We start from the raw sequence: 26,496 nt of genomic DNA on the forward strand, positions 1-26,496 counted from the left end.
AATAGGCACTTCAAATTACGAGAAATAACATTTTTAATTGCATGTCGTTACTTCTTAAATTTAATCAAAAATAATAAAATAAATAAATATTTGTATACAAAAAATATGCCTTTTAGTGGCTATTACAGTTTTTCTGACTACTGTTTTGTTTTATAATTTAAAGTCAACCTTTGGTAGCTATTTAAGAATTATTTAAATTTTAAATTTCAGTCTACTACTAGATATTTCTACAAATGTAATAATAAACTACAGATTAAAAACAAATAACGGGCGCTATAGATTTTACGCACAAGACTTTTATGACGTCCCTCATAAGCTAATTATTTTCAAACTAAGCAGCACAATTGAAAACTGTATACATTTTTAATTAAAAAAACTAAAATACGGAGGTTCCTACATTAAAATATTGTAAAATGTATGAAGAACTAGTTATTTATTCTCACCTTGAAATTAATTATAGCCATTCTCACAAGAAAATAACAGATAGATGAAATTCAAAAACAAAAAATATTTATTTAATCTAATCATCTAATTTATCTCGATCAAATATTTCATAGGGGGTTTCATATAGATATAATATATAGTATGTTATAAAATCACATTACATTTGCCTCCTATGTTCCCCTATACTGGGTAGAATATTATGGTATATTATAATATGATCCAGTAAAACCCTATCAGCAAGAGTTGTTAGAGTCGCAAATCGCAATACAATGTAAATAATCTAATTACGATTCAAAAGATCTATAACCTTATAAATTCTAAGATCATGCAAGCTACTTTCGTCTGAAAATCAAATAGTGTAAAAATAGTTAGTATAGATACAAATAAAATATTCGTATCTCCAAGTTATTAATAGAGTAATTAATAAATTAATAACTACATATTAAAAATCATGTTATAATATTTAAAAAAAAAAAAATTAGTTTGTAACTGCATGATAAATATAATTATAATTTATAATTCATAATTCAATATGAATCAAACAAATAAATTTGAAACTATGCTATCGGCAGATCCATAAGTTTTTAAACAATACTGGAACAATCCCGCGAAAAGTTAAATTATCCAAGGAAAGCTACTAATTTGCACTTCTATATTGTACAGAAATATTTAATTAGTCAAAACGAAGAACATACAGTTAAGTAAAATGTTAGAAATGCAATAATATTATGATAATTATTTATAAATGATAATTTTCCTCACTCAAAGGTTATATAGTCTAAAGTATATTGTATATGTATAAATTGTATTTTGAATTTATATATTTTGTATATTTTATTTCAAGCCAAATTCAGACAATACGAGTAAAATAAAATGGATCAGCACCTTATTTTCTATTGGGGAAAAAATGAATTCTTACAATGTAAATATACAAGTGGCCACGTAGGTAATAAAACAAAGTTAAAAAGTACTGAAATGTTAAGTTAATAACCAGCATTAAATATATTATTACAAAGCACTCAAAACTAGAAATGTCACTTTATACATTTATGGACAGTTAACCGGATGTTAATTAAGTATTAAATATGAAAATACACTTATGGTGTATTTATAAGTACTTTATTCATACGCTTGCATTACATTTATGACTGACCTACGTAACAATAATTATTTGTAATCTCATAATTCAACTTTTAAATTTAACAAAACAAACTAAAACGCTTAACGGCTGGTCATTTTATACAGGATACCTATGTCGTTAATCTAAGAGGAAGTGAAAGAGAAAAGGCATTGTTTGTGCAGGACATGCAAATCGCCTTACAAGAAAAAGATACTTATAAAAAATTTAACAAAATGGTATAATTATTTTTCTATGACGCAATTCAGATTTTTTGTAACCGGAACAATGTGCGTAAATGCACGTCTTATCCATCATCATATTAGCCCCATTGTTGGTCGATTAAAGATTACCGACGGTAATTTTGTTATACAAACAACATTATGTGTATCAAGGCCCATTATTTAAGTGCAAGTATATTATGTTTATGAATAACGTAATATTATTTGAAAGAGTTTCGACACCACAAAATGCAAAACTATTTTTCGCTCGAAAATAACAGCAATATTTTTAGTATATTTTTTAAATACCTACCTACCTACCAATATGTTTGTGTGCAATATGATAAACCTATGATACATTAACATTGAAATATTGCATTCGAATTCGAAACTCGTGCCAATAACGAAGAAAGACTGGGAAGTAAAAGGCGTATAACTGGTTTTCGCGATATAACTGCGACGAATACTTTCTAATGACAAGGTCGTTGATGAGTATTTTTGTTTAGTTTTGACATTATTGCCATTGAATAATATGATCAAGATTTTTGGTATTTTCTTTCAATAACAAATTCTATTCACACGAATGAAAACAAAATAACATTTAATTTATAAATTTAATAGAAATCGTAGTATGTTTAAACATAAGCTCAGAATCAGATATTTAAACTTTAAAGCGTAGGTATATATACATTTTGAATATCAGCATAGATTTGTAATAATATTAAGGACGTTATGTATCATCTACTCCATCAAATATTAAAATAGGCTAAATAACACCATTCTAAGTCCAACATTTTAAAGTTATGATTTTATTTACTTTATCTCGGTGTGATGATAATAATAATTTTGTTTAATATGTTAAAACATTTTTAAAACTATTAAAATGATAATTTTTTTCATTTAGCCTCAGCATCGTTGACTATTAGCTTTTTTCGGTACAAATACTTCAACTTACATTATAGCTTACATTTTTAATGATAATTGGTCTCAATCCTATGAATAAACTTATCAATATTAAATTATATCTTTATAGTTATACAAGATATAGAACGTGTTATGAATGACAGATAGGAAAATCATAATATTAATATTTTTGGTTTACTGTTTTAATCCAAAATGAGTTTTAAATAAATACTGTCTGGTTATAATTATTTACTGAAAGAGAAATAGAACAAAATGTTATTTATTCTTCACTGGGAGCGTCTCAAATTGATGATAGGAAAGTGGAAACTGTCATTGATCTCTACAAATTAGCCACACAATCGCCGGCTTATAAGTATTAATTAACTAACTTCTATAACCGTATCAAACTATATAGATATACTCTTCTTTAATTAATAATAATATTAATTGTTGATTTTATTTTTTATGAAACTAAAAATGTATTACTCTATCAAATAGACAATTATTGCAACACCATAACAAGATTTTGTAGTACCTAAATATATTTTTATAATACATTAAAAAACTGATTCTTTAGACTAGAATTTGTTATACCAAATATTTTCAAACACATAATAACAGATTATAGATTATTAATAAATACATATAAATTCCTTACAATTATAATACCTACTTATCGATTTTTCATTCCTTATAATAAACAACAAAATACGAAGTTGACGCAAAGCTATAGTATTATATTGGAGTGTATGCAACACAAATAATAAACATTTTTCATTTTTGTATTATTAGACCAGCTTTTAAATAATAAAGCTTAAGTCTTTAAGATAGGCACAGTATAATATATAATTGATTTCACGCTTAAATTTGAACATAGAATTTATATTTAAGATAAATTAAATATTTGATAAAAATAAAATGTATACAAATAAGTACCTAGTCAAACGTTAAGGAGATATTAAATCCAATAATGATACAAAAATATTGAAAATAAACTAAAAAATAAAATAATACATCTTCGTTTATTGTAAATTCCAATGTATAGACGTATAGACGTATAGTAAAGGTCATTGGACCTAACCTACACATTAATACTTCATTGTAGCATTAAAATATGTTAGGTGTTTCAGTTATGTTATGAACATTTGTTCATTAAATAAATGTTAAGGAAATCGTCGTAAAACATTTAATATTAGAAATAAACGTCGAATACATAAAATGTAAAAGTTACAAGTGTATCTTAACTCGTAAGTACCATCCTTGATTGTATTATATTACCAAATAGTACCAAAGCTAGTTGTTATTTTTACATTAGCCTAAATCAACAACACTCAAGAAAACAGCAGATCATAAAAAAAGAAACTAGAATACTCAAACAAATATCAGTGTTTTAAAAGGTTTACACATTTTAGCTGTTCATAGTTATACAATTATTTTTAATTTTGACACCGGTTTTTAGGAATTGTCATGTTTTAATTAACAACAAGTGAAGAAAAGACTGTTCTTTGAGCGTGATAATTTCCCTGACCTTTGTATATTTTTTAAAAGAATTACTTTATATTATAATAGCCTTATTTTTAAATTTAAAATATTTAATTCATATAAATATAATATTATTATGACAATAATTAATATAATGTTTTCATTATTTTATATTTAATAGTTAGTTAGGTAGTATAATATAATAACGATATAGGTGCACTAAATTCTAATTAATTAGTACATAGATATACTAATTATAATTAAATATTGAATAATGAAAACATTATAGGATTTTATCATGAAACCATCAATTGCAGGAAAAATATGTGTATTTTATAATTTTTTTTTTTTTTTATTATTAGCTATTAGTATACAACTATGACAGCTCGACTATTACAGAGATAAATTTTATAATTTATTGGTTTATCTTTATTTTAAATTTGATGTATAAGCAGTACATTTTAAAAACAGTAACACCATCAAATTTGGAATTTGAGTTTGAAAACATATATTCATGTAAAAAATGCTGGTAAACGTTCAACTGTCAAGTGTACCTCTTTATGGGGTTTAACCGTACAGCCATGGTCATTATAAAGGATATGTCAAATTTAATTTTAATGATAAGTAAATGCATACGAAAACCTATTTTGAGCGGAGGCCGTAGATGGTCGAAATCATTTTATTATATATGTATACTTGTTAATAAGATTCAACTGATTTTCTTGACATAACAAAAGATATATTTAATAATAATAGATAGAATCTTGATCTTTGATCTTTATCTGAAATAAGTGTATGCAATCATACAATAATTATCGTGCATCTTTGTTGATGTTATTATAAATTGGCACATTTCACACGCGGTACGTCGATGATATACTAAAATACCGATATAGGTATGTTAATGTAATTAATTTATAAAAGTATTCTGAATTATTTGTATAAATATAATAGTAATTATTATTATTATATTATTACTATTTCAAAATAAATTTTATGACCAAGGTCAGGTCAGTACGTATAATGGTGCACGAAAAAAAAAGTTGTTAATTATGTTACTTATTTTTGTTACCATATTTTTGTTGTTTTAATTTGTTAAAAAACATTTAAGAGTTAACTGTTCAATTTTAAAAATTAGTAAAAACCTACTTGCTTTTTTTACTACTTGAATATCTAATTCAAAGACTTACTTAAAAAAGACTTATTAATATTATTTTAGTAATATTGTTAATAATACTATAAAATCAGTAAACATATTTTTTCCTAAATACAACTACTAAAATATCTACTTTATTTATTTTATCAAGGTTGGCAACACTTAAAATAATTATTAGTAAAAATTAATTAATTTGGAATCGATATGTTTTATGAATGATAGAACGTTTTATTTTTAAAAAAGGGAATTGGAAACAATAGATTCTATCAGTAGAACCTTTAGTTTCCAAACGAATTTTAAGTATTTTAAGATGTTACAAGCAATTTTAAATTTTAAGATACTTTTAACTCGCTTTAAAATTTAAAAAAAAAACTTAAAACCTATGAGCTGCCCTCGATAATAATCTTTCTTTTAATTTTAATAAGAAGTCAATCCACTCAGAGTAAAATAGTCTATATAGACATATGTAACGCACTTGCAAGACGGAGACAACACATGCGGCTATAACGTCCTCTTAACATTTAACGAATTAATACTGAGCTAATAATTCCTTAAATATGATAAGTGGATAATATTTTTTGCACTATTAAGTTAATAAATAATTGTTCATGCTAATTTTCAATAGTTTATAATAAACAAATGATCTCTGAATAACTTTTTAAATTTTCATTAATTTTTGATAAATATTGAATATTTAAAGTTGTATGTTGTCTGACCTAACTCAATGCTTTTCTATTTTCTTGATTTAATATTTATCTAATAACAATATTTTCTTATTAGTAACTAATTTAACCTAACCTATCAAAATTAAATACAAGTTTAACTATATGTATTATGCTAACTACAGTAACTGAATAATTTCAAATTTCAATAAACCCTTTACTACCTATATATAAAAATATTGTTTTCGAATAAATTTGGGTTAGATTAATCGTTGAAACTGAATACTTACAGAAATAATAACGGGTTTTACTCTATCTATCAAAACTCGCAATTAATTATTAAATACAAGTTTAATTGTGTAATTTTAATGTTGAATAAATATTAATAAAGTTCTCAATTAGTATTAATGTTGAAGATGTATGGATGTGTTAAGTCAAGCATTTTAAGTATACACATACAAATATACAATTTAAATCTGAATTATTGTAGATTCCAACATTAACTGCAAATACTAATATTAATATATATTAATTTATATATTTATTTATATATATTATATTTATATTTTTTTAATTTTTTTTTTTTAAAATTTATATTGATATAAGAAATTAATAGCCAACCATGTAAAATTAATACAAATATGTAAGAACCTACTCTAACTAAGGGGTAAATTAGTAGTTTAGTCGGGGTTTTTACAAGTATGGCAAAAATAATGATTACTGTAACTTAGATTAGATGGTTAAAAATAAAGGTAGTTATTGTACAATGTAAAACTATTAAGCTCAAACTCATACTGCTTATAAGAACTTATACTCTGTTCAGAAAGAAAACACTCCATTACCACATGAAAATAGGTTCTACTTCCTTAATAGAACCGATCTCAATGGTAGAGTGTCGCGTGGGCATTCTCAGAATCTGTATGTTCTCTTGGTAGATAGAGTATATAAAATAATAATTATTAGATAAGGATTTAATATACAATAGATTTAAAGTTAATGTCTATTATTGTTTCCACTTATAAGTTTACTATCAATATAGTAAAAAATATAATTTACTATAATATCCAACTATTGTTTAAGAGCATTTTGATTTTAGCGTTCTATCACAGAATCAAGTCTAATGTGATCCGACTAAACATTTAAATTAATTTTAGAATCATTTGTTTCACAATGTAATATTAATTGATTTTTATTACTATTCAGGTATAAAAATTATAAATCATAAATATATTTAAAAAAATAGTTATAGATATATTTGGTTTATATAATTCATAAATATAATGTTTGATTGCTGTTAATTATGATCTCTGTTCAAATAAATAACGTATTATTACACTTATAATAATATAATTTTAATCACTAATTCATAAATGTAATTTAAATAAAGCCCTTAATATTAATACAAAAACAAATATTTGTGAACTAACATGTTTCAAATTGTTCAACAGTTCAAAATAACTTGATTGTATAATTCATTTTTAAAAAACACAAGTTTCAAATTTAAACATACAATCTAAACGTCTTTTATCATAAAAATTAATTTATCTAAAAAAGGAACATTGTATTGTGTCAATATTTAGAACTGTATTCGTATGAACTTGGCTTAGAACTGTAAAGAGAAGATGACGGTGATTCATATTCGCTCTGAGAGTAGGAAGAAGCAATTGGTTTGAATGAACCGGATGAATAGGATGGTGACTTATAAGAAGATGAAGATCCTTCATACGATGAAGATTTGTATGGAGATGAAGATCCTTCGTAGGATGATCCGCCAGAATATGGAGACAACTTGTAAGGGGATGACGGTTCATATGATGGACCAGAGCTGCTGTATGGCGTTTTGTAAGGGGACGACGATTTGTAAGGCGATGATGATCCATACGATGGTTTGTACGGGGATGGTGAACCATACGAAGAAGAGCTACCGCTGTAAGAAGGAGAGCTACCAGCGTACAGAGACGAACTACCGTATGAGTGAGAGCTACCGCCATACGAGGGAGAGCTACCACCGTAAGGAGAGCTACCACCGTAAGAGGGAGAGCTACCACCGTACGATGAAGAGCTACCACCGTACGAGGGAGAGCTTCCACCATAAGAGGGAGAGCTACCACCGTATGAGGGAGAGCTTCCACCATAAGAGGGAGAGCTACCACCGTACGAGGCAGAGCTACCACCGTACGAGGGAGAGCTACCACCGTAAGAAGGAGAGCTTCCTCCGTATGAGTGAGAGCTACCACTGTAAGATGGAGAGCTACTACCGTACGAGTGAGAGCTACCACTGTAAGATGGAGAGCTACCACCGTAAGAAGGAGAGCTACCACCGTAAGAAGAAGAGCTACCACCGTAAGATGGAGAGCTACCACCATAAGATGAAGAGCTACCACCGTACGAAGGAGAGCCACTGTACTTTTGTGGTGAAGACGAGTAGGACGAAGATTGTCCATAAGATGGTGCGAACGCATCGTACGGCGACGATGGTTTGTAATGGGCAGATGGGGATGGTTTGTACGATGATCCACCGTACAATGAACTCTGTGGCAGGTACTTGAATTTGTTATACGAGTTGTCGGATGGGTACACAGAGGATGGGTAACTACTGGGTTTGGACGGTGAACCGTATGACGATGATTGTTGTGATGAGTAGTATTCGCTAGACGTGGACGGGTAGGAGGACGGCGAGAACGACGGATATTTGTTGGTCTTGAAAGATGAAGAAACGTAATTGCTAAGTCCCGCGGACGTTTGGTAAGATGGTGCAAAGTTGGTTTGCAAATCGGCTTCCGGTTTGCCGAATGTCACGGGTCCTGATTTATATGGTGTTGAGGACGATGCGCTATATGAAGCGACCGGTGGTGAACTGTAAGCAGATGTGGCAGCCGATTGACCGGAACCGTAAGTGGACGATTGACCGGAACCGTAAGTGGCCGACTGACCAGCACCATAAGCGGCCGACTGACCAGCACTATAAGCAGCCGACTGACCGGCACTGTAAGTGGGTGACTGGAAGCCATAAGTCGTGGCCGGATAGGCGCTATAAGCCACCGAAGTCAGCGGGGCGGCGTAAGCTGGAGCTGGCGAGTATCCGTAAGCTTGTTGCTGCGGGTAGAACAGCTGGTTGGTGGGCACCACTAAGGCACCGATGGAAGCAGCCGCCGGCACCGCGGCGTATTGACCGGTTGCGATCGGAGCCGCTGCGGCGTATTGGTAAGCCGCAACGCCTTCTTGTCCTGCCGCCGCACCGTAATCTACGGCCGGAGCATAACCGCCGGCGTAAGAACCATAACCATTGACTGTGTTCCGTTTATCGATTGGTTTCTCTGTCGGTTTGTCTTCTACGTTTACTGTAACCGCTGCGCAGCAAAAAATCACAGCCGCCAAAAACTGTAAAACGAAAAATCAATTATTTAGTTTTTACTCACAGTAATGTACATTTATTGCATACCTATTGCCCCCATTGTAAAATTAGTTAAGACACTCTCAGATACGTATAAATAGTATAGGTAATAATAATAATATAGTATCAATTCGTTCTTTCGTGCATCGGTACGCTTAACGAACCTAATAACGCCTCTAAAAACCACATAGAAAACAATGCATGATCCATTATATATCGCAATTATACATACGAAATGATTGCAATTTTTAGTTTTCAGTGAATTATTATAGATTCAAAGAAGAAATATTGATCCCAAAAAAGATAATGAACACGGTATTGAAAGTTATGATATAAATGGTGTTGACGAGTAGAGCAATCAGAGTGCAAACTTCTCTAGTAATCTAATAATAATTAAACAGAGGGTATAAAAATAAAAATAATTAAATACATTTAGATGATATTTTTATGTTTTATTTTTTAATTTGCAAATTACTATTTACTAAGTCATGTATTATTCAAACTTCAAAGCATAAAATGACGTAATCGATTGATCAAAATATATTTATTTAATTTTATTGTGTTATATTATTATTGTACAATATTGTAATCAATCAGAATTTAAAATTGATAAAAAAAAACTGACAACTTATGCAAAATATTTTGGAAATTGGTCGTGATATTCTATATAAAAAAGAACATTGAGAAATGTATGGAGAATGGAGATACATACGTAACGTTTGAAGACATAAAAATTGAATTAAATATGTATTAATATACTAAAATGTTGACAGATTTATAAATAATAACCAAATTTTTATAAGAGTGTAGGTATATATAAATATCCAGGTATAGGTACACTACTAATTTTCATTAAATTGTACCTAGTTTGATAATAAAATAGCTAACGTCATAGTTGTTCTCATAATAATGGAATAAAATATTACGTAATCCATTTTATTGCATTATTTGAATTCAATAGTGGCATGTTATCCAAATCAGTTTACTATATTTCAAATTCCATTCATTCAAAGATGTGTTACACTAAGACTAGAACTTTCTTTTACTTGGAAATTCATCAGGTTTAAGCTATAGAATTGCATTGCATAATCGTTTAAGCAAAAACAAAAAAAAATAGAAACCATTCAGTTTTTTCTTTAGCCAACTAATAACTATTCCGGTTTATTAAGCGAAATGCAAATGTTATTCCAGTCGCGTAAACATAATATGAAGCTTTAAACCTTTCACTGATCGATTTTGACAAACAAAATCTCCATTTAAGATAAACATATATAATATTATATTATATAGGTTGTTGTTCGTTAACGTGTTAGCATCGCAGAATCGTTTTGTTTTTCTAATAATAGAAAGTACTTCATAATAGTAACATATACCACCGTCCACAACACTTTTGTTCTACAAATTTGCATCACATAATTAATGGTCTGTTAAACTCCTACGGTGAACGGTGATAGATACAAATCAAAAAAAAAAATGTAACTACGATGTTGTTTTTATAATAAAACGAGTTTGTTCTTGAAAACCATCTATTTAGAATTAGTTGTTTATAAATGTATAAACAAAAAAAAATGATTCGTTAAATTATTTAATATTAAAATTTTGTTTTAATAAAAAGTTATTTATTATAATTTATAATTATTTGGTTAAAAGTTAAACTTTTGGTTTGTTTCTTGTAATATATATAAATGTATATATTTTTATATAAACCAAACATATAGTTAGTACTTCAGTATTTATGTATATTTACTAACATCATGCAATTTTTTTTCTAATTAAACTTTCTATTTGTGATGTTGGTTTTTTAGTTTTTTCACAAACGTTAATTATATTACACTACTAAAATAATAGCTACCTACCTACCTACCCACCTAACTGTGTATGTACTTAACTCGGCTAATGATATATATTATTCAATCTCTTTAATCAATCATCTCGCGTGAATTTGCGACACCGTGATTTTAATATTATATGTTTTTATCTAAAATCTCATTAACATACCTAATGTAATGCTATAAAGTATAAACAATTGTTACGTTCAGTAATTCCTTCGAACTTTCTTCTTTCAAATTGACTTAGTTATTTATGCAATTAATTGGAACTACTTACTACTGTCTTAGACGTAATGTACAAGTTTCATTTTTATTTTTCATGTATTATTAATATTTTATTTTTCAATGATCATTACCACTTTAAATATCATTAGAGTTTTCTAATATTGCTTTAATCTCACTATATTTTACTGTTTGCTTATATTCTCGAATAATATTTCTTATATATATATTAGACTATTGGTTTAATTTAACGAGTGTATTTATCTGTACAAGTTTTCTCCGTTTTTACTAACTTACAACATAGAGAATATGTGGTCAGCAGAACCAATTTTGTGTTATTATAGCATTAAAATTATAATGAATTATCCAACATTGTACTAAACATAAAGGCAGGGACGTTATCTGTAATAATTTATTGTACCTATTAATTTAACAATATTATAATTTTATTGATGAACTGACGAGTATTTAAAATTTTAAAATTACCATAACTCACTTAAAAATTTAATTATTGTAAAAAACCAACATATGTAAGACCAAAATAACACATTCAGGTGTGTCTCAAATAGTGCTTTTAAGTATACTAGAGCATAATCTACATTACAAGTAGGTATTCGAATATTAGTCTTAAAATTATGTACTCATGGAACGCATACATTTTGGTCTATGCTAAATTAGTAGAATTGTTTTTACTACACGTGTTACAATACCAAAATTAATCAATAAAAATTGTCAGTTTGTCCCATATTTTAGTGAAAGTTACAAAGAAAATTACTTTAAATAAACCAAATAGGTTTAAATTAGACCGATTGGAGATTACGTAACTTAAGATTTAAGAACTCCTAAATTTATTTAAATTAAAATACTGTAATAACTCTATTTGAGATTTTGGTTGTTTTTAAAATGTATTCATGTTTTCTTTAATAATTAAATATACTCAAATAAAACAAAAAAAATGGGACTTATGTGACTTATCTCTTCAAAGTTTGGTTGATTATTTATAGATTTATTTTTCTTTTAATGTATAATGTATCGCACTTGTATTCTATATATTAATTTTCGTCGGCTCTCATGAACTTAAATTATATAATATGTTAATCGAATATTGTGCGTTTATACGCCACTTAGGTACTATATCTGTGGCTATGAATCAGACCTCAGGGATGGATTGTTTATGATACTGGTAAAAATAAAAAATAAATATTCTTGTTAAACCGCAATTAAGCTATAATGAATGAAATGGAAGAACTTGATCAGATCAGGGAATTCCCCAAGGCGGCTTAAACGAAGATGGTGTCCCGACCTTTTAACTGAAACTTAAATAGCTAAGCTTAGTAAGTTAGAGGAAAAAAAATAAAAAAATAAAAAAAAAACTCAAAATAGGTAGTGTCACCAATGGGTGGCTTCTTCCCTCAAAAATTCAAATGTAAATACTTTTTGTCACATTCGCTTATTATTCCGTGTAAGAATAGATTGTAAATTTCTTATAAAAAATGTTTAAAAAAAAACAACTTGATCAGATAAGTAATACAACTCATGAGTATATTTTAAATAAATATGCATTAAAGTGTCAATAACTCTATTTTTTTTTCTTGACCCTTGAAGTATTTTTAAGTTGTGTTTGAGGTATATACTCGAAAATTACATAAGTTGAATTTATTTTTATTTTCTTCGAGACCCGACAGACTAAATTACCTACAATACCTAAAAAAACTAAATTGGCTATAAGTTAATATGCATTATTTAGCATATATCTGTACCCAACATGACAATTGTAGCATATAATATGAAGCCTATACGGTCCATTAAGGTCGGATTGCATGTGTCTTAGCTTACGCACCCCATAAAAACTAAAATTATTTATATACAACAATATACATAAATATTAATGGTAAATTTAGATTTTGCAGTGATTTAGATTAACAGTAATAATAATTGACATTCTATGATCATAAAACGACCAACGTATAAATTAATTTAAAAAATCGTGGTTTTGTATTGAACAAGATGAGTGAATAGCCAATACCTTATGATACCCGGATCTAATAAGTCTATATTATCTATCTGTTCTGCCATAGAAACAAATATCGTAACAATTCGTAGTAAAAAGAAAAAGGTTCCCTTTATATAGTATTATGTCGTATTTCGAATGACTTACCGGCGTTAACTTCAACAACATGACGTCAGTGAGCGGTGAAAATCGTAATCCGATGAGATAATGAAAACGAAAAGACGTACAAGAAGAATGTTATATTTTGATGTTCGCCGTGCGGCGATGATATTAATATATTAACGGACGGTCTTCTTCTTGCTGTAGGACGGTCGGCAATACGAATCGCACATCGTTCTGCTCGGGTCCACGTTATATATATAGCGGTAACCTGTAGGAAGGTACGAAACGCCCCGCCCGCCAAGTCTGAGTCGGCCGATCGGTCTTTCCCCGTCGTACACACCTGTTGCACGTCATAAAGACAGTCGCATGTTATACATATTTTTAATAATAATAATAATAATATCGCTCTACGTGTGTAATAGCTGCGGGTACCTATGCACTACAGGTACCTATTATAATACATACCTACGGCTTATACTTTTACTCTCAATCGCCACTGCGGATATATAGGTACCTTCGATGTCAGTTACCCTTGGCAGCCGGCTCAATCTGCTGCCGATGAACTTGTCCTCCGCGGCGGCGCGACAACGATACTACGATAATTTATAATATTATATTATTATCATGCTTGTGGTCGTCACGTAATGCGCGGCACGCGATGATCGCCGCCCGCCCACGCGTGCGACCGTTCCGGTTCGATTGACGTTCGGCCGGTTTACAGTGCGATATAGTAGTAGTATTATTATATGTAGCTATTTTTGTTTAAATTTTTTCTTTTCTTCCGCAGGCCTGTTACCTGTACCTATACGTGGCCAAATAAATTTCACGACGTTAAAAAATATTATTAGTTATTACTTTTTAAGTTATTGTTCTATAGGAGCCACTTCGTAGTGTAATATAATATTACATATTATATATTTTTTACTACTCGGGGTTATGATTTATAATGGATAATAGTCTATAGGCCTTGCTAGTCGACAAACCAAACACGCCTCCTTCAATATTGTATGGTCGTGTAACTATGGGTAAAAGTATGCAGTATAACAACCGACCACTTTCGATGTTCGGAGCATGCGGTCCACACATTACTCGTGGTCCAGATCTGATTGCAAACGTTACATCATCTCCGTATGATAAGCCCTACGTTCAGTAACCACCATTTTGAGGTAAAATTACATCCGGTCGAATTCCCTGCAGCTGGGTTATAACTTATAATAACGCGATCTGTGACGACATTCGATCATTTTCACATCGAGTTCTTGCTCACCACGATGTAGATATTATTTAATTTCTATTCTTTTATTCTTTGCTTGTTTACCGTCCACCTCAATCACGCAAACTTAGTAGTAGGTATCTAGCTATGTAGCCATGTAGGTACTCTTATTGTGCAATATTATAATAATTATAGATATGCGGAGATAAATGGTTTGGAGTCAAATATTAATACTCCATAGTCAACATGTTAGCTATTATTACCAATAGAAAAATGAAAATGATGAATACTTGCATTGTTGTTTAGACCTAAAAGCTAAGATTAGATAGGAATATAAATAAAAAATGATTCTGATTTCTGTATTTAATATTATAAATGCATAGAACTTTTCTATTTTTGTTTTATATCATAGTGATAGCACTGAGTCTTTTAATAAATGATTCATTTTTAATAATATAGATTAGTCATGATAATTGGTAACTGATAACTGATAAGTGATAACCCTTAATTTTTATGTAAATGAAATATTAATTAAATTATCCATGCATTCGAACAGAAATCTATAATATAATAATATTATCCTAATAGCATAATTTAATTAACTACAAATATATCTAATGCACCTGCTAAGGCATGACAACGTAAGCATGCATAAATAATTATTGATAAGAAAAAAATGTATGGTTTCAGCTACAGGGCAAAACCAATTTAAGGGAAATGGATTTACTCACTACTCATGTACATTTATGTTTTAAGGTGTAAAATTAATAAAACATAAATTTTTGATGCATACAAATTACAAATTAATATCATAACATTGCTCTTTAGGACACAAATTAGATTATAATTGCTAGTATTTTAATTTTGTAAATTTTAAAACAGCTTATTCCATATTATTTGAATACGGAGTGCTTATACATCACTTATAGTTATGTTTAATGGCTTAAAAATAAATGAACCAAATTGTTTGCAAAAAAAAATACATATTTTTTTTCAAATATTCTAATTTAATAGTAGGTAACAAAAATTAAAAATAATATCACGCTTTTTATCAGTGCCATCATTTGCGAGGGAGAGGTCCCAGATGTATAGTAGCACCCCTTACATTTAAAATAATTTCAACTGACCTGCCAACGTCGGCAGCTGTGTACAATAATTGATCATAAATATTTATAACTAATGGTACAATGTATGCACCGGAATAATGTACTCATTTATATTGTGTATTGATAAATATTTGAGATTATACTTTGATCAAGTAGTTAATTAGTTAAAATTCAATATCCATAACATAGGTACCTATTACAGTTTAATTATTTTACTAATAATTAACATAAAATGTAAGTTGTATGAATTGTGATAGAACCAATATTAAAAGTTGTATGAATTGTGATAGAACCAATATTAAAAGTTATTCGAGGTAAGTTATTTGTTTATCATTTTGGTAACGTCCGTGAGGGACCGCTAATATAATTTAAATCGAATAGCTTGAATCGAACCTTAAAACGTATTTTATTAATTATTAGTAAAATCTGTAAAAAATAACAATTTCATCAAACGAAAGCTTAAACGAGTGAAATCTTATTTACGTACAGCTGTTGGCGATGAAAGATGTTTAATCTTATAGTGACTGCAACTGAAAAAGAAGAAACTATAACTTAGAAGAACCAATAGCTGCATATCCGCGTATTTATGATAATAATTTATGTTTATTATTAGAGTTATTTTAATTTAAGTAGGTATTTAACTTTTTGCAAATAGATATTAAAAGAAAAATTTACAAATGTAATTATTATGCACGTTATGTGCTTATTTGTATATTTTTATAAGGGTTTTGCCTTTAAGCTTTTTTTTGTAATATATATTGGCTTCTAAGGGTAAATAATAATTTTATCAATAATTTTTAATAGTATTTTTGCTTTTAAATTTTTTTCAACCAATGGTAGTTGCTAGTTGATGCGTTTTATGGGATCAAAAAAAAAAAATTAAGATAATAAAAAATTGTACAGCTTGCATCCCCCCAAAAAACGAAATTATTGTAGCTATTATTTTAGAAAAAACAAATATGTATTTATTATGTTTAAATATATATATTATAATATGAAATAATAATATATGAATACAAAGTTTAGTCATTTGTGATTCAATGTGATTAAAATTATAAACAATTTTACTACCTACTTCATATTAGTAGGTATAAATAATATCATTTTTTCTTATTTTGTATGGTGTGATGTAGTCTTAGTAATAAGTTATTGCTAATAACTATAATAATAAGTAAGTTCAATACAATTTTAAAGTAATTATTTAAACAATTTTATAATATTTTGTGCAAAATTGTAGAAATAGATTTTTATTATTTTTGCTATGATTGTCGTATTAAGGTGCCTATTAATATAAAAAAACTATCATTTCCCAAGGGGACTTAAAATGGATAGTTAAATGATGAACTTAAAAATGAATATATAGTTATTCAACATTTTGACGAGAAATTAATTATTTAAAATCACAAAGATCTATGCACTTATTACGTTCTAAAGTAAATAATTTGTCACTGAACATGTTTTTTCTTTTACTATTTTTGTATTATAACTTATAAGGTTATCTATTATATATGACTGGTGAGTAAAATGAAATACTTGGTGGCTGGTGTTTTATATATCCTAGTTGCATACAGAAACGTTAGTAATTTGTTGATGGAATTTCACTGACTGTTGGCACATGAAGGTTACACGTAAGATGTCATTAGTCATGGCCCATGGTACTCTAGTCATCAAGCATAGAATGACGTTACAGAAAGCTTAAATTGTTTTAGTGTTTAATGAATTAGTGACACCATGTTACCGTTTTGTGATTAATCTAATATATTTATAAGTAATAGCTGATAAGTATACAATTGATCGCTACCTAAATTGTATCAATTCAATTTGAATAGTTGAAAACCTATTTAAAAAATAAATTCTAAACATTATAACTGTTAAGGAATAATAAGAATTAATTTAAAAAAATAATACACCTAATTTATATTTTGTAATTTCAATTATTTTTTTAATATTTGGTTTACTCAATTAAATGATACGAAAAATTAATTTAAAAGTGTACCGCATAAATGGTTTTTATACTTATGTATTTATATAATACAATAAATTAAAAACCGGTATTTTCAATATTTTCGACTTTAACTAGTATTTCACTATTCTTTCGACTTATTCAGAAACCATACATAAAATTGTGAAAACATGTTTTGAAGCCAAAATGTTAAACGCAAATTTTTAATATTTTCTTACAACCCAGCTGGTAAGAATTAAAAGATAAAATCAATATTATACTACCTTATAAATTATTTCTCACTAATTAATAATTATTATACTTTAGATAGAGCATTACTTTGTGTATTATTTTATTAGTGTAACATACTTACAGTAGCTGTATCATTGATATTTATTTTAAAATGTATTGTTACATTAATTGCTTATCTATTTTCAGTACATTACATTATTTTTAATGAATAATGATTAATGATTATACTTTGTAATGTGAATTACCTATATGTTTTATAACTTTCACTCTGAAATGCGCATGCATTTCGTAGTCATATGGTCGTGTTTTTGGGGGTGACTAATAATTATTAATTACTAATTATTAATTTTAGTATTTAATTTGTCCTCAGACAACCTTCTGTAAACAATCAAGTACTCGTAAATATTATCAAAATATTCCATGTAAAATGTATTTTAGATTGGTACGTTTAAATTAATACATATTGTAAATTACGGTAGGTACTGAAATAACTCTTGATTAATATCATCATCTTATCTTTGATCATTTACGATGCTTTAAGTAAAGTTGGAACTGAATATTTGGTAGAGGATATTATTTAAATCGAAACAAACATTTGTACAATCGTAGAATTTTTTAGTTTTATAGTTACGTCATAAATTCCCTTAATATATATACTAAAAAAAAACTATATTTTTCCATTTATAAACGTTACTGTATTTATTTTCATATTTTATTTTCATATTGGCACTACTCAACTTATGGCTATAATCTATATATAACAACAAGGAAACGCACAAACACCCCCATTGGTTTTTTATAAGTGAAAGTGATATTCATATTCCGATATTCCATATATTCTTCGTATTAATTGCACGTGCATTGACAATAATTATAACATAAGTGGGTGCTATATTTTTTACTACTTTCGCGATGAGACGTATTACCATGGTGGCCAATTTCATTTCACTTTTTGAACCTGTTTTTTTTTTAACGCTGTGGATCGGCTAATATAATCTAGCTGTAGCAGTCGTCCTTCTGCGGTCTTCTGCTCCGGGCCAAATTCAACCGGACGACACGTAAACAGTAAACATAAAGGAAGTAAACACAGCCGTGAAAGTTTTAGTGTCAATGATTGATTTGCATGCTGAGATTTTGTAAAATGGTTCATATATTGTAATGTAAAATTATCATTTTTTTTCTCTAATTCAAATGATCCTTGTTAAAACTTATCGACCTATGATATTATGTTTGTTTTCATTAGCATCCATTGCGTAATTTCGCTGGTTTCTATCCTTGAGTACAAGATCACGTCTATGATATTAATGTTTTAACTTTAAATATATAATATACCTAGTTAGACATTTTCTACGTTTTAACTAAAATTATGTTAATTAAAACATCTAAATCAAAATACAAGACATGCAAACGACTTTGTAATGTTTTTAACTCTATTCTATCCGTAATCAAAAATGTATGCATGTAATTATGAAATGTATACAAATATTAAGAATATTATAGGAGGTATAAAAGTTTATCTTGAATTACGGCAAATCATATGTTCAAAAAGTGGTATTATTTATTAGATATAACTATACGCATAATTCTTGTACTCCAAATGTAATACCTAGTAGGTACCTATAATAGTTTTGAGATTGGTTATAAGTATGTGTATAGAGGGAAAAGTTTCCGACCTTATAACTAGACAAGAGGTATAACAAATAATAATATTCTTGTCGAATATATTTACCAGTATATTTTCACTTTTTTGAAAACATTTTTTTACTGAGCATGGAGATAAAAAGTAAAATTAATTATAGGTAAACGTGTGTAGCACGTATCAAATATTTCAAATCGAACGTTTCTTGTAAGCCCCTCCACATATTACAACGTATCTTTAGCAGTATATATTTGCATCAATTCTAATTATATTATTCATGAAAGTTTCTTTCTAAATTTAATTTAAAATGGTTTATTCATACAAGTATATAGGTAGATGGTATTATATTTTTATAATATTATCGGACAGTAATTAAAACCTTTTTTAACATGCATTACAAGACTTAGAGGAATTATGTTTTATTTTATTTTTATTTAAAAAACATTTTTTAAAGGAGAGCCCATAAATTTCTTAAATACATTCAAACTATTAAAAATATTTAACACAGTATAAATTACAACTGACTTATAATATGTTTTGAAACTCCTAACATTGTAAGAACGATTATAAAATAGGGGGATCTGTATTTTGGTATAGGTACTAGTGTAGCTATGTAAAATATTTATTCCATAATAAAGGTATGTTATGAAATTGATTCATATTATCTATTACGCTTAAATGTGTCTAATTCAATATTTGGTTTTCAAATACTTGTTTTTTCAATTGTATAACACCAACATACTTGCGGTTCTAATAGAACATTATAATAATCTAGTAACTACATGATTATAGCTAGTCACGAATTCACGATTTCATACCAAGAACTATAATATAAAAAAACTATTAAGTTTAGAAAACGTAAAATAAATATAATAATCCTTATTTTATTCAGTATTGACTTTTCTAAAACTTATATATTTTAACACGTCTTCTAAAAAAATTCATACTTAAGTGTTAAGATAGTTTTAATTTTCTTTAAAAAAAAAATAGGTAACATAAGCCATGTAATGATATTTAATAATTTTTTCAAAAATATTGGAATTAAAAATTAATTATATAGATTTAATAAATAACTTATGGAATCATCTACCATAGATAGTTACACAAATTTGACATGGTAATAATTATACAAATTAAATGCCTGAGCATATTATACATATTATGATCTCAACGTTACAACGGTCAACGACGATAATTGGTATAATTGTATGGATATAGACATATAGTAACTTATATTTTGTTCTTCCCGCTATTTATCTATATACATACACATCATATTTTTTTACATAATATAACTACAGTAAACTATCAATCATGCACAGCTAAAATTATTTTTAGAATAATAGCAAAACTAATTTCATTTTTATTGATCGTTAGGTATAAATTACTTATAATATTCTGGAATATTTTTCAGACCTAATCATCTAAAACCGTTTCACTATATTTTTGCGGATTAACTTACATTAGTCATTTATTGCTCATTCCCTTAGTGGTCATTTTAATTCTGTGTAAATAATTATATTTACTGTTAGAAACGTGAACAAAGAAACTACTCATTAAGAAATAAGTATTAGACATACCATTAAGAAGTTGTTCAACTCTACTGCAGGATACATAGGTATAAAACTACGAATTATAATAACAGTACCAAACCTTTTACAAAAATATATAGACAATGTAATTTGGATAGTGATTTATAATATATTTTGTTTAAGCTTTAAGCAAATATTAAAATACAATAATTGTATCTTCAAGTTTTTTTTCATTTCACTTTAAGATTGCTTAAGAATATTAAAACAATTTTTATCATGAAATTTGTATGCAAGAAAACGTTTTCTTGGGGATCTTATGAATAATATCTTAATTCGTTTACTTTATCTGTATTATTGAATCATTGTAATGCTGTTTTTAAAGTCAAACAGTTATTTGAACTCTATCAATTATATCACAAATGTCAATTACGCGTTTTCTTTTTTTACTTTCATCATAAATAAAATGTTATGAAATAAGCCTATCTATTTAACTTTAGATTTTACCCATAAACGAGATAGTATTTATTTTTACATAGTGTGGATAAGAGATACGTAATAAAATAATAAATTCCAATATGGTTCTAAATAAATTATCATATAAATGTAAAATATGTAAGATATATTAATTCCAGATACACAAGCAATTATGATTTGCAGCAGAGGGAAATTTATAAGAAATATAATAATTAATAATGTAGTCGAGACATTTACAAAATACAATAGCATAAACTTTTTTGTAGGAAAAAAATATCACCTAAATAACATATATTGTGAAAGAAATCCATCTATAAGTCAGACCAGATACGTTAGCATTATTAAATGTTTAATGCTGATATTTTTTATTTATTTCCAGTCAAAAATTGAATATAAAATTATTTGACACTCATTGTTTTCAAAAAATATATGAATGTACTAAACACCAACATAATATACAAGATACGACATATATATTCCTAAACTAACCGAATGAACACAAACAATATTGTAGATTATACAATTTTTACATGTTACGTTCGTGAATACTACATTGCTTGATAGGTCGTAAATGTTTATGACTCTCGTCAACTATATAGGCGCATTGTGTGCTCAGACGTGAACACGAGCTCACTGTGTTTATGGTCACACACAATGGCTTGGCGCAACAAAATAATTCATAAATATTTTAATTTCAAATATTTAATAAGCAACCACAACATTAATATTGCCTTGCGTGATTTTTAGCATAACACACAGTTACGTAGGACGTAGGTTTACCTTTTTTCCGCTTGTTTTATCGCAGATGAGGATTGCGTAGTGCGTTAACATTACTTCCACCTGAGCTGCATCGTGTACTGTTCTAGAAATCATACATACAAATACAATATAGTATCAATTATTTTTATTACAAAACATTAAAAAAGTTGCGTGGTAGACGGGACGATGTGCCCTCTCCCTCAGTCATCTGCAGAGGTTGATTTGACTAGGAGCTTCAAGGGCCATAATCCTAGAAGCCTTATATTAACGTCAAATTTTCCCGAGTAGGGTGGTTGGAATACAGTAACCACCACCCTCAAATCTCGTGGAGGATTTTCCATGATCGTTGGCTCAATGGACCTAAGTATAACTCACTATAAATTATATAATGTATACTATAAAACATAGGTACAAACTATCGTCAACATGTATATAGATATTTTTTTTTACTATTTCTTATCTATTAAGAGTAAAAATAATCAACGAAAATAGATTGAGAATAATTTGGCTGTCATGTAACGACAAATTATTGGGTGTTAAGACGTCGAGTGTTGCGGTCCTAGAGTATTTGACGAGTGCATCGATTCCGTTCTAATAAATAATATGATTTTTCGTATAGTTGTCATTTTTTTTTTTTTATTATTATTTATTTATTTATTTACAATAAAATTAAATACCAAAGGGCTTTTTACAATTTGGTGAACACAGTTATTATACATTAAATGAGATGGATGTAAGTACAGACAAGAGTAAACTAAAAACTAGATAAATTAACAGGAAAAAAACTTAAAGATAACATAACAATGGTTATGTAAATCACATAGAACTGGCCAACCTAAGCATCCTGTGCATAGGGTGATTATGCCTGTAGGAAGTGGATTGAGTTGGGATGTAAATAGAAGCGTGATTTCGAACATTTTGAGAAGGGACTTTAAATTGGATTTTCGATAGTAAGTCAGGTGAGTTGATGGAGTTATCGAGAAGAGCATGGATGTACTGTAAATCAATACTATTACGGCGTGAGGATAAAGAAGGAATATTCAGATAATAGCTAATACCAGAATAGTTATGATTAGGGGATGATAATTTAAGAATAAAAGCAGCGTAGGAATGGAATTTATGCTGGACTCGCTCAAGACGTAACTGATCCTTAGAAAGATATGGACGCCAGAAGACAACCCCATATTCTAAGGAATATGTATTAATAATATGATGTAATAAATATGTGTTTATCCAAAGTTTTTAATACTGTATTAATTTGAGTGACATAGTCAATAGTCATGCATTCATGCAGTAGGAAGTAAGATTCTATAAGACTATCTTCACAGTCTTAATTGATTTATTCAAAAATCTATTAAAATTATTTCTAATAAGTGAATATATCAACAAGTCCTAACAGCTGAATTTTAATTTGGAAAAAAATACGATTACTATATTAATATATTACAAATATACAAGTTATTAAAATTCACATGTAAGTGATAGAACACTTTAAATTGTATTTTTTAATTAATATATTCTACATTTATATGTACGTAAATACTATATAGCTGTTCTACTCAACGTTATCAGTGCCAAATATTTGTTTTTATTTCTTAAATATATCTGTAAAAAAATATGTATGGCATGTTTCTACTAATTATAGTTATAGTAGGTTGTTATGCCTATTGCCTATGTTATTGATAATGTAACCAATATCAAGCATTCAAATAAAATAAAAGAGTATTGGTTTTCATGAGCTTAAAAGAATGCATCTGTGAGTTACCTTCTAGTTACGTATAGGGGTGGAAAAAAATGTTTAAGCCTGATCCACGATGTACTTTTTATTTAAAAAAAAATCAAAATAATCAGATGAGTAGTTTCAGAGAACAAGCATGACAAAGATTTTCATTTTCACATGTATGTATGTATGTATATATATGTATGTTATTGTTGTTACCTACGGAAATTATGATTTGTGAGGAGAGAGGAAGTTTTGGCGGCATATTGTTTACCCTAACTGCTTTTTGCACCAATCAGATAAGACTTTGAGCTTCTTTGTAGGCACAGCTATACCTACAGTGTGTCAGTAAGAATTCAATGATACAAAATATCAGGAAGTTCCCTCATTTTAATTAATTGGTCGTGTTTATCTATTATATTGGACTTGTATAAAAATTTTTTTTTTCAAGATCAACTAAACAATTGTTACACAATAGACACAAAAAATTAAATCGTAAAAAATATCCATTCATCGTGTTAAACGCGGTTAACGTATATCTATTGTATAATATAACATAATATATATACATAATATTAAATATTGCAATAAGTTATTAATAAATTATGCGTTTTTGAACAAATTTTGTTTTTACGATTATCATACCTAATACCTATCTATGAATTCTTTAAAAGACATATTTGTAACAATAGAAGGCCTTCAAAAAATCTTCGTGACCTTAATAATAAATTGGTAATACTTCGCTAATACTTAATTATGCAAACATTTTAATGTCAACAAAACAATTAATTACCTACTAGATAAATATTAGTATTTATAAAATTTGTGAAGTGAAATCATTGTACATAGTTTCTACTATAATCTACTTTATGCATTTAGAAATAATGTCACATTGTTACCTGTATCAAATATTGATAGTTACGATTTACGTATAGGTACCTAGTACACGCACATAATATGTAAAAAAATATTCGTTTCTCGTCGATTTAATCATTTAAATGTATAGGTAACGAATTGTTGTGGAAAAACAATAATTATAATTAAAAATAAACAGTTTATAATTCATATTATATAATATATAGGTGACATTATGCACTATATTAAGATTTGTTTCCTAAGAACTGTTTAAAATATACTTATTCATCGCAATATTGTGTCGTTATACAACATTTTTTATTGTTATGAGGTGCCTCTATATAGTTCCTAAATTGGTCGTAGAAAACCCAGGATTCAGGCCATGGCCTTTGCTTATGAATATATAATCTGTTACTAATATCAAAATATATTAATCTGATATAATATATTCAGAATAAACAAGTATGTAGTACAAATATGTGTAATAAATATTAAATACCTACCTATGGGCTGAGAACTTAATACGTTTTGAAAACCTCACAGTGACACAACTGTAATAAAACCATAGACATTTTTAGCAAAGCCGGTCATAGGTGCAGTTTAAGTACATTTATACGCTCTCAAATATTGGAGCATGTAAAAAACACACACACGAGTGTCGTTCATCATTCGGCCCGTATATTGTCTTGGAAATGTCTGTTGCATCACGTGCCACACGAGTAGACCACTGTGGCGCTGTATGCCCGAAATTGGAATGACTCGACTTACCTGTTACGGTTCTTTTTTATATATATTGTAGTCTTCCTGTGGTTTAATCAGATGATTTATATGCAAAGTTGTTACTTAATAGACTGTGTGACCTTGCTAATAAAAGTGATAACAATATCAATAACATTGTCCGTCATTGTAATTCGTTTGCAATAAGTATATAACAGCTTTTTCACGTGGTCTATTTGGTTTTAACATATTAACGCAACCCACTATAATATGATATAATACTTATAGGTGTATATAAACATAATTCAGATTTCTAACAGTTGACGACTTTCTTTTGTTATCGTTATCAGTCATCACTTCGTCAGATATAAAAATCAAACAGAAACGTATTTACGTGGGGCGATAATTCAATTATATACGGAAAATCATTTATACGCCTCTGCGGATTTATGTAACGTAGAATGCAACGTATTACGTAGATTACCTACGGTAGGTATACATATCGTTTAGCTAAACCGACTTATGTTTAACCTAAAATATAATAATATTAAATATTAATAAAATATAATAATATTAATATTTTTCGAACAATAGTGTACTCCACTACTTTATGGTCAGCGTCTTACTCTGACATTCACATCTGTGACATCGACTTATGATCGACCATGATATGGTTTCAGTCCAAAAAGACGAATCCAAAAGTTTGGAACAAAAAATGATGGCTTATGTAAAAAAAAAAATATG

General features: G+C 28.2%; 1 protein-coding gene across 1 annotated transcript; it reads right to left on the minus strand.

Annotated features, from left to right (window-relative positions):
- Window positions 1-7,211: 7,211 nt before the first annotated feature.
- On the minus strand, window positions 7,212-13,788 carry LOC111042287 (DNA-directed RNA polymerase II subunit RPB1-like). Its single transcript, XM_022326839.1, has 2 exons — window positions 13,589-13,788; window positions 7,212-9,366 (listed from the first exon to the last, which is right to left on the minus strand). The coding sequence occupies exons 1-2, from the start codon at window positions 13,607-13,609 to the stop codon at window positions 7,555-7,557; spliced, it is 1,833 nt and encodes a 610-aa protein (XP_022182531.1). The 5' UTR covers window positions 13,610-13,788; the 3' UTR covers window positions 7,212-7,554.
- Between the last annotated feature and the right edge of the window lie 12,708 nt (window positions 13,789-26,496).

Source organism: Myzus persicae, unplaced genomic scaffold, assembly GCF_001856785.1.
Source record: "Myzus persicae strain clone G006 unplaced genomic scaffold, MPER_G0061.0, whole genome shotgun sequence".
Taxonomy (NCBI): domain Eukaryota; kingdom Metazoa; phylum Arthropoda; class Insecta; order Hemiptera; family Aphididae; genus Myzus; species Myzus persicae.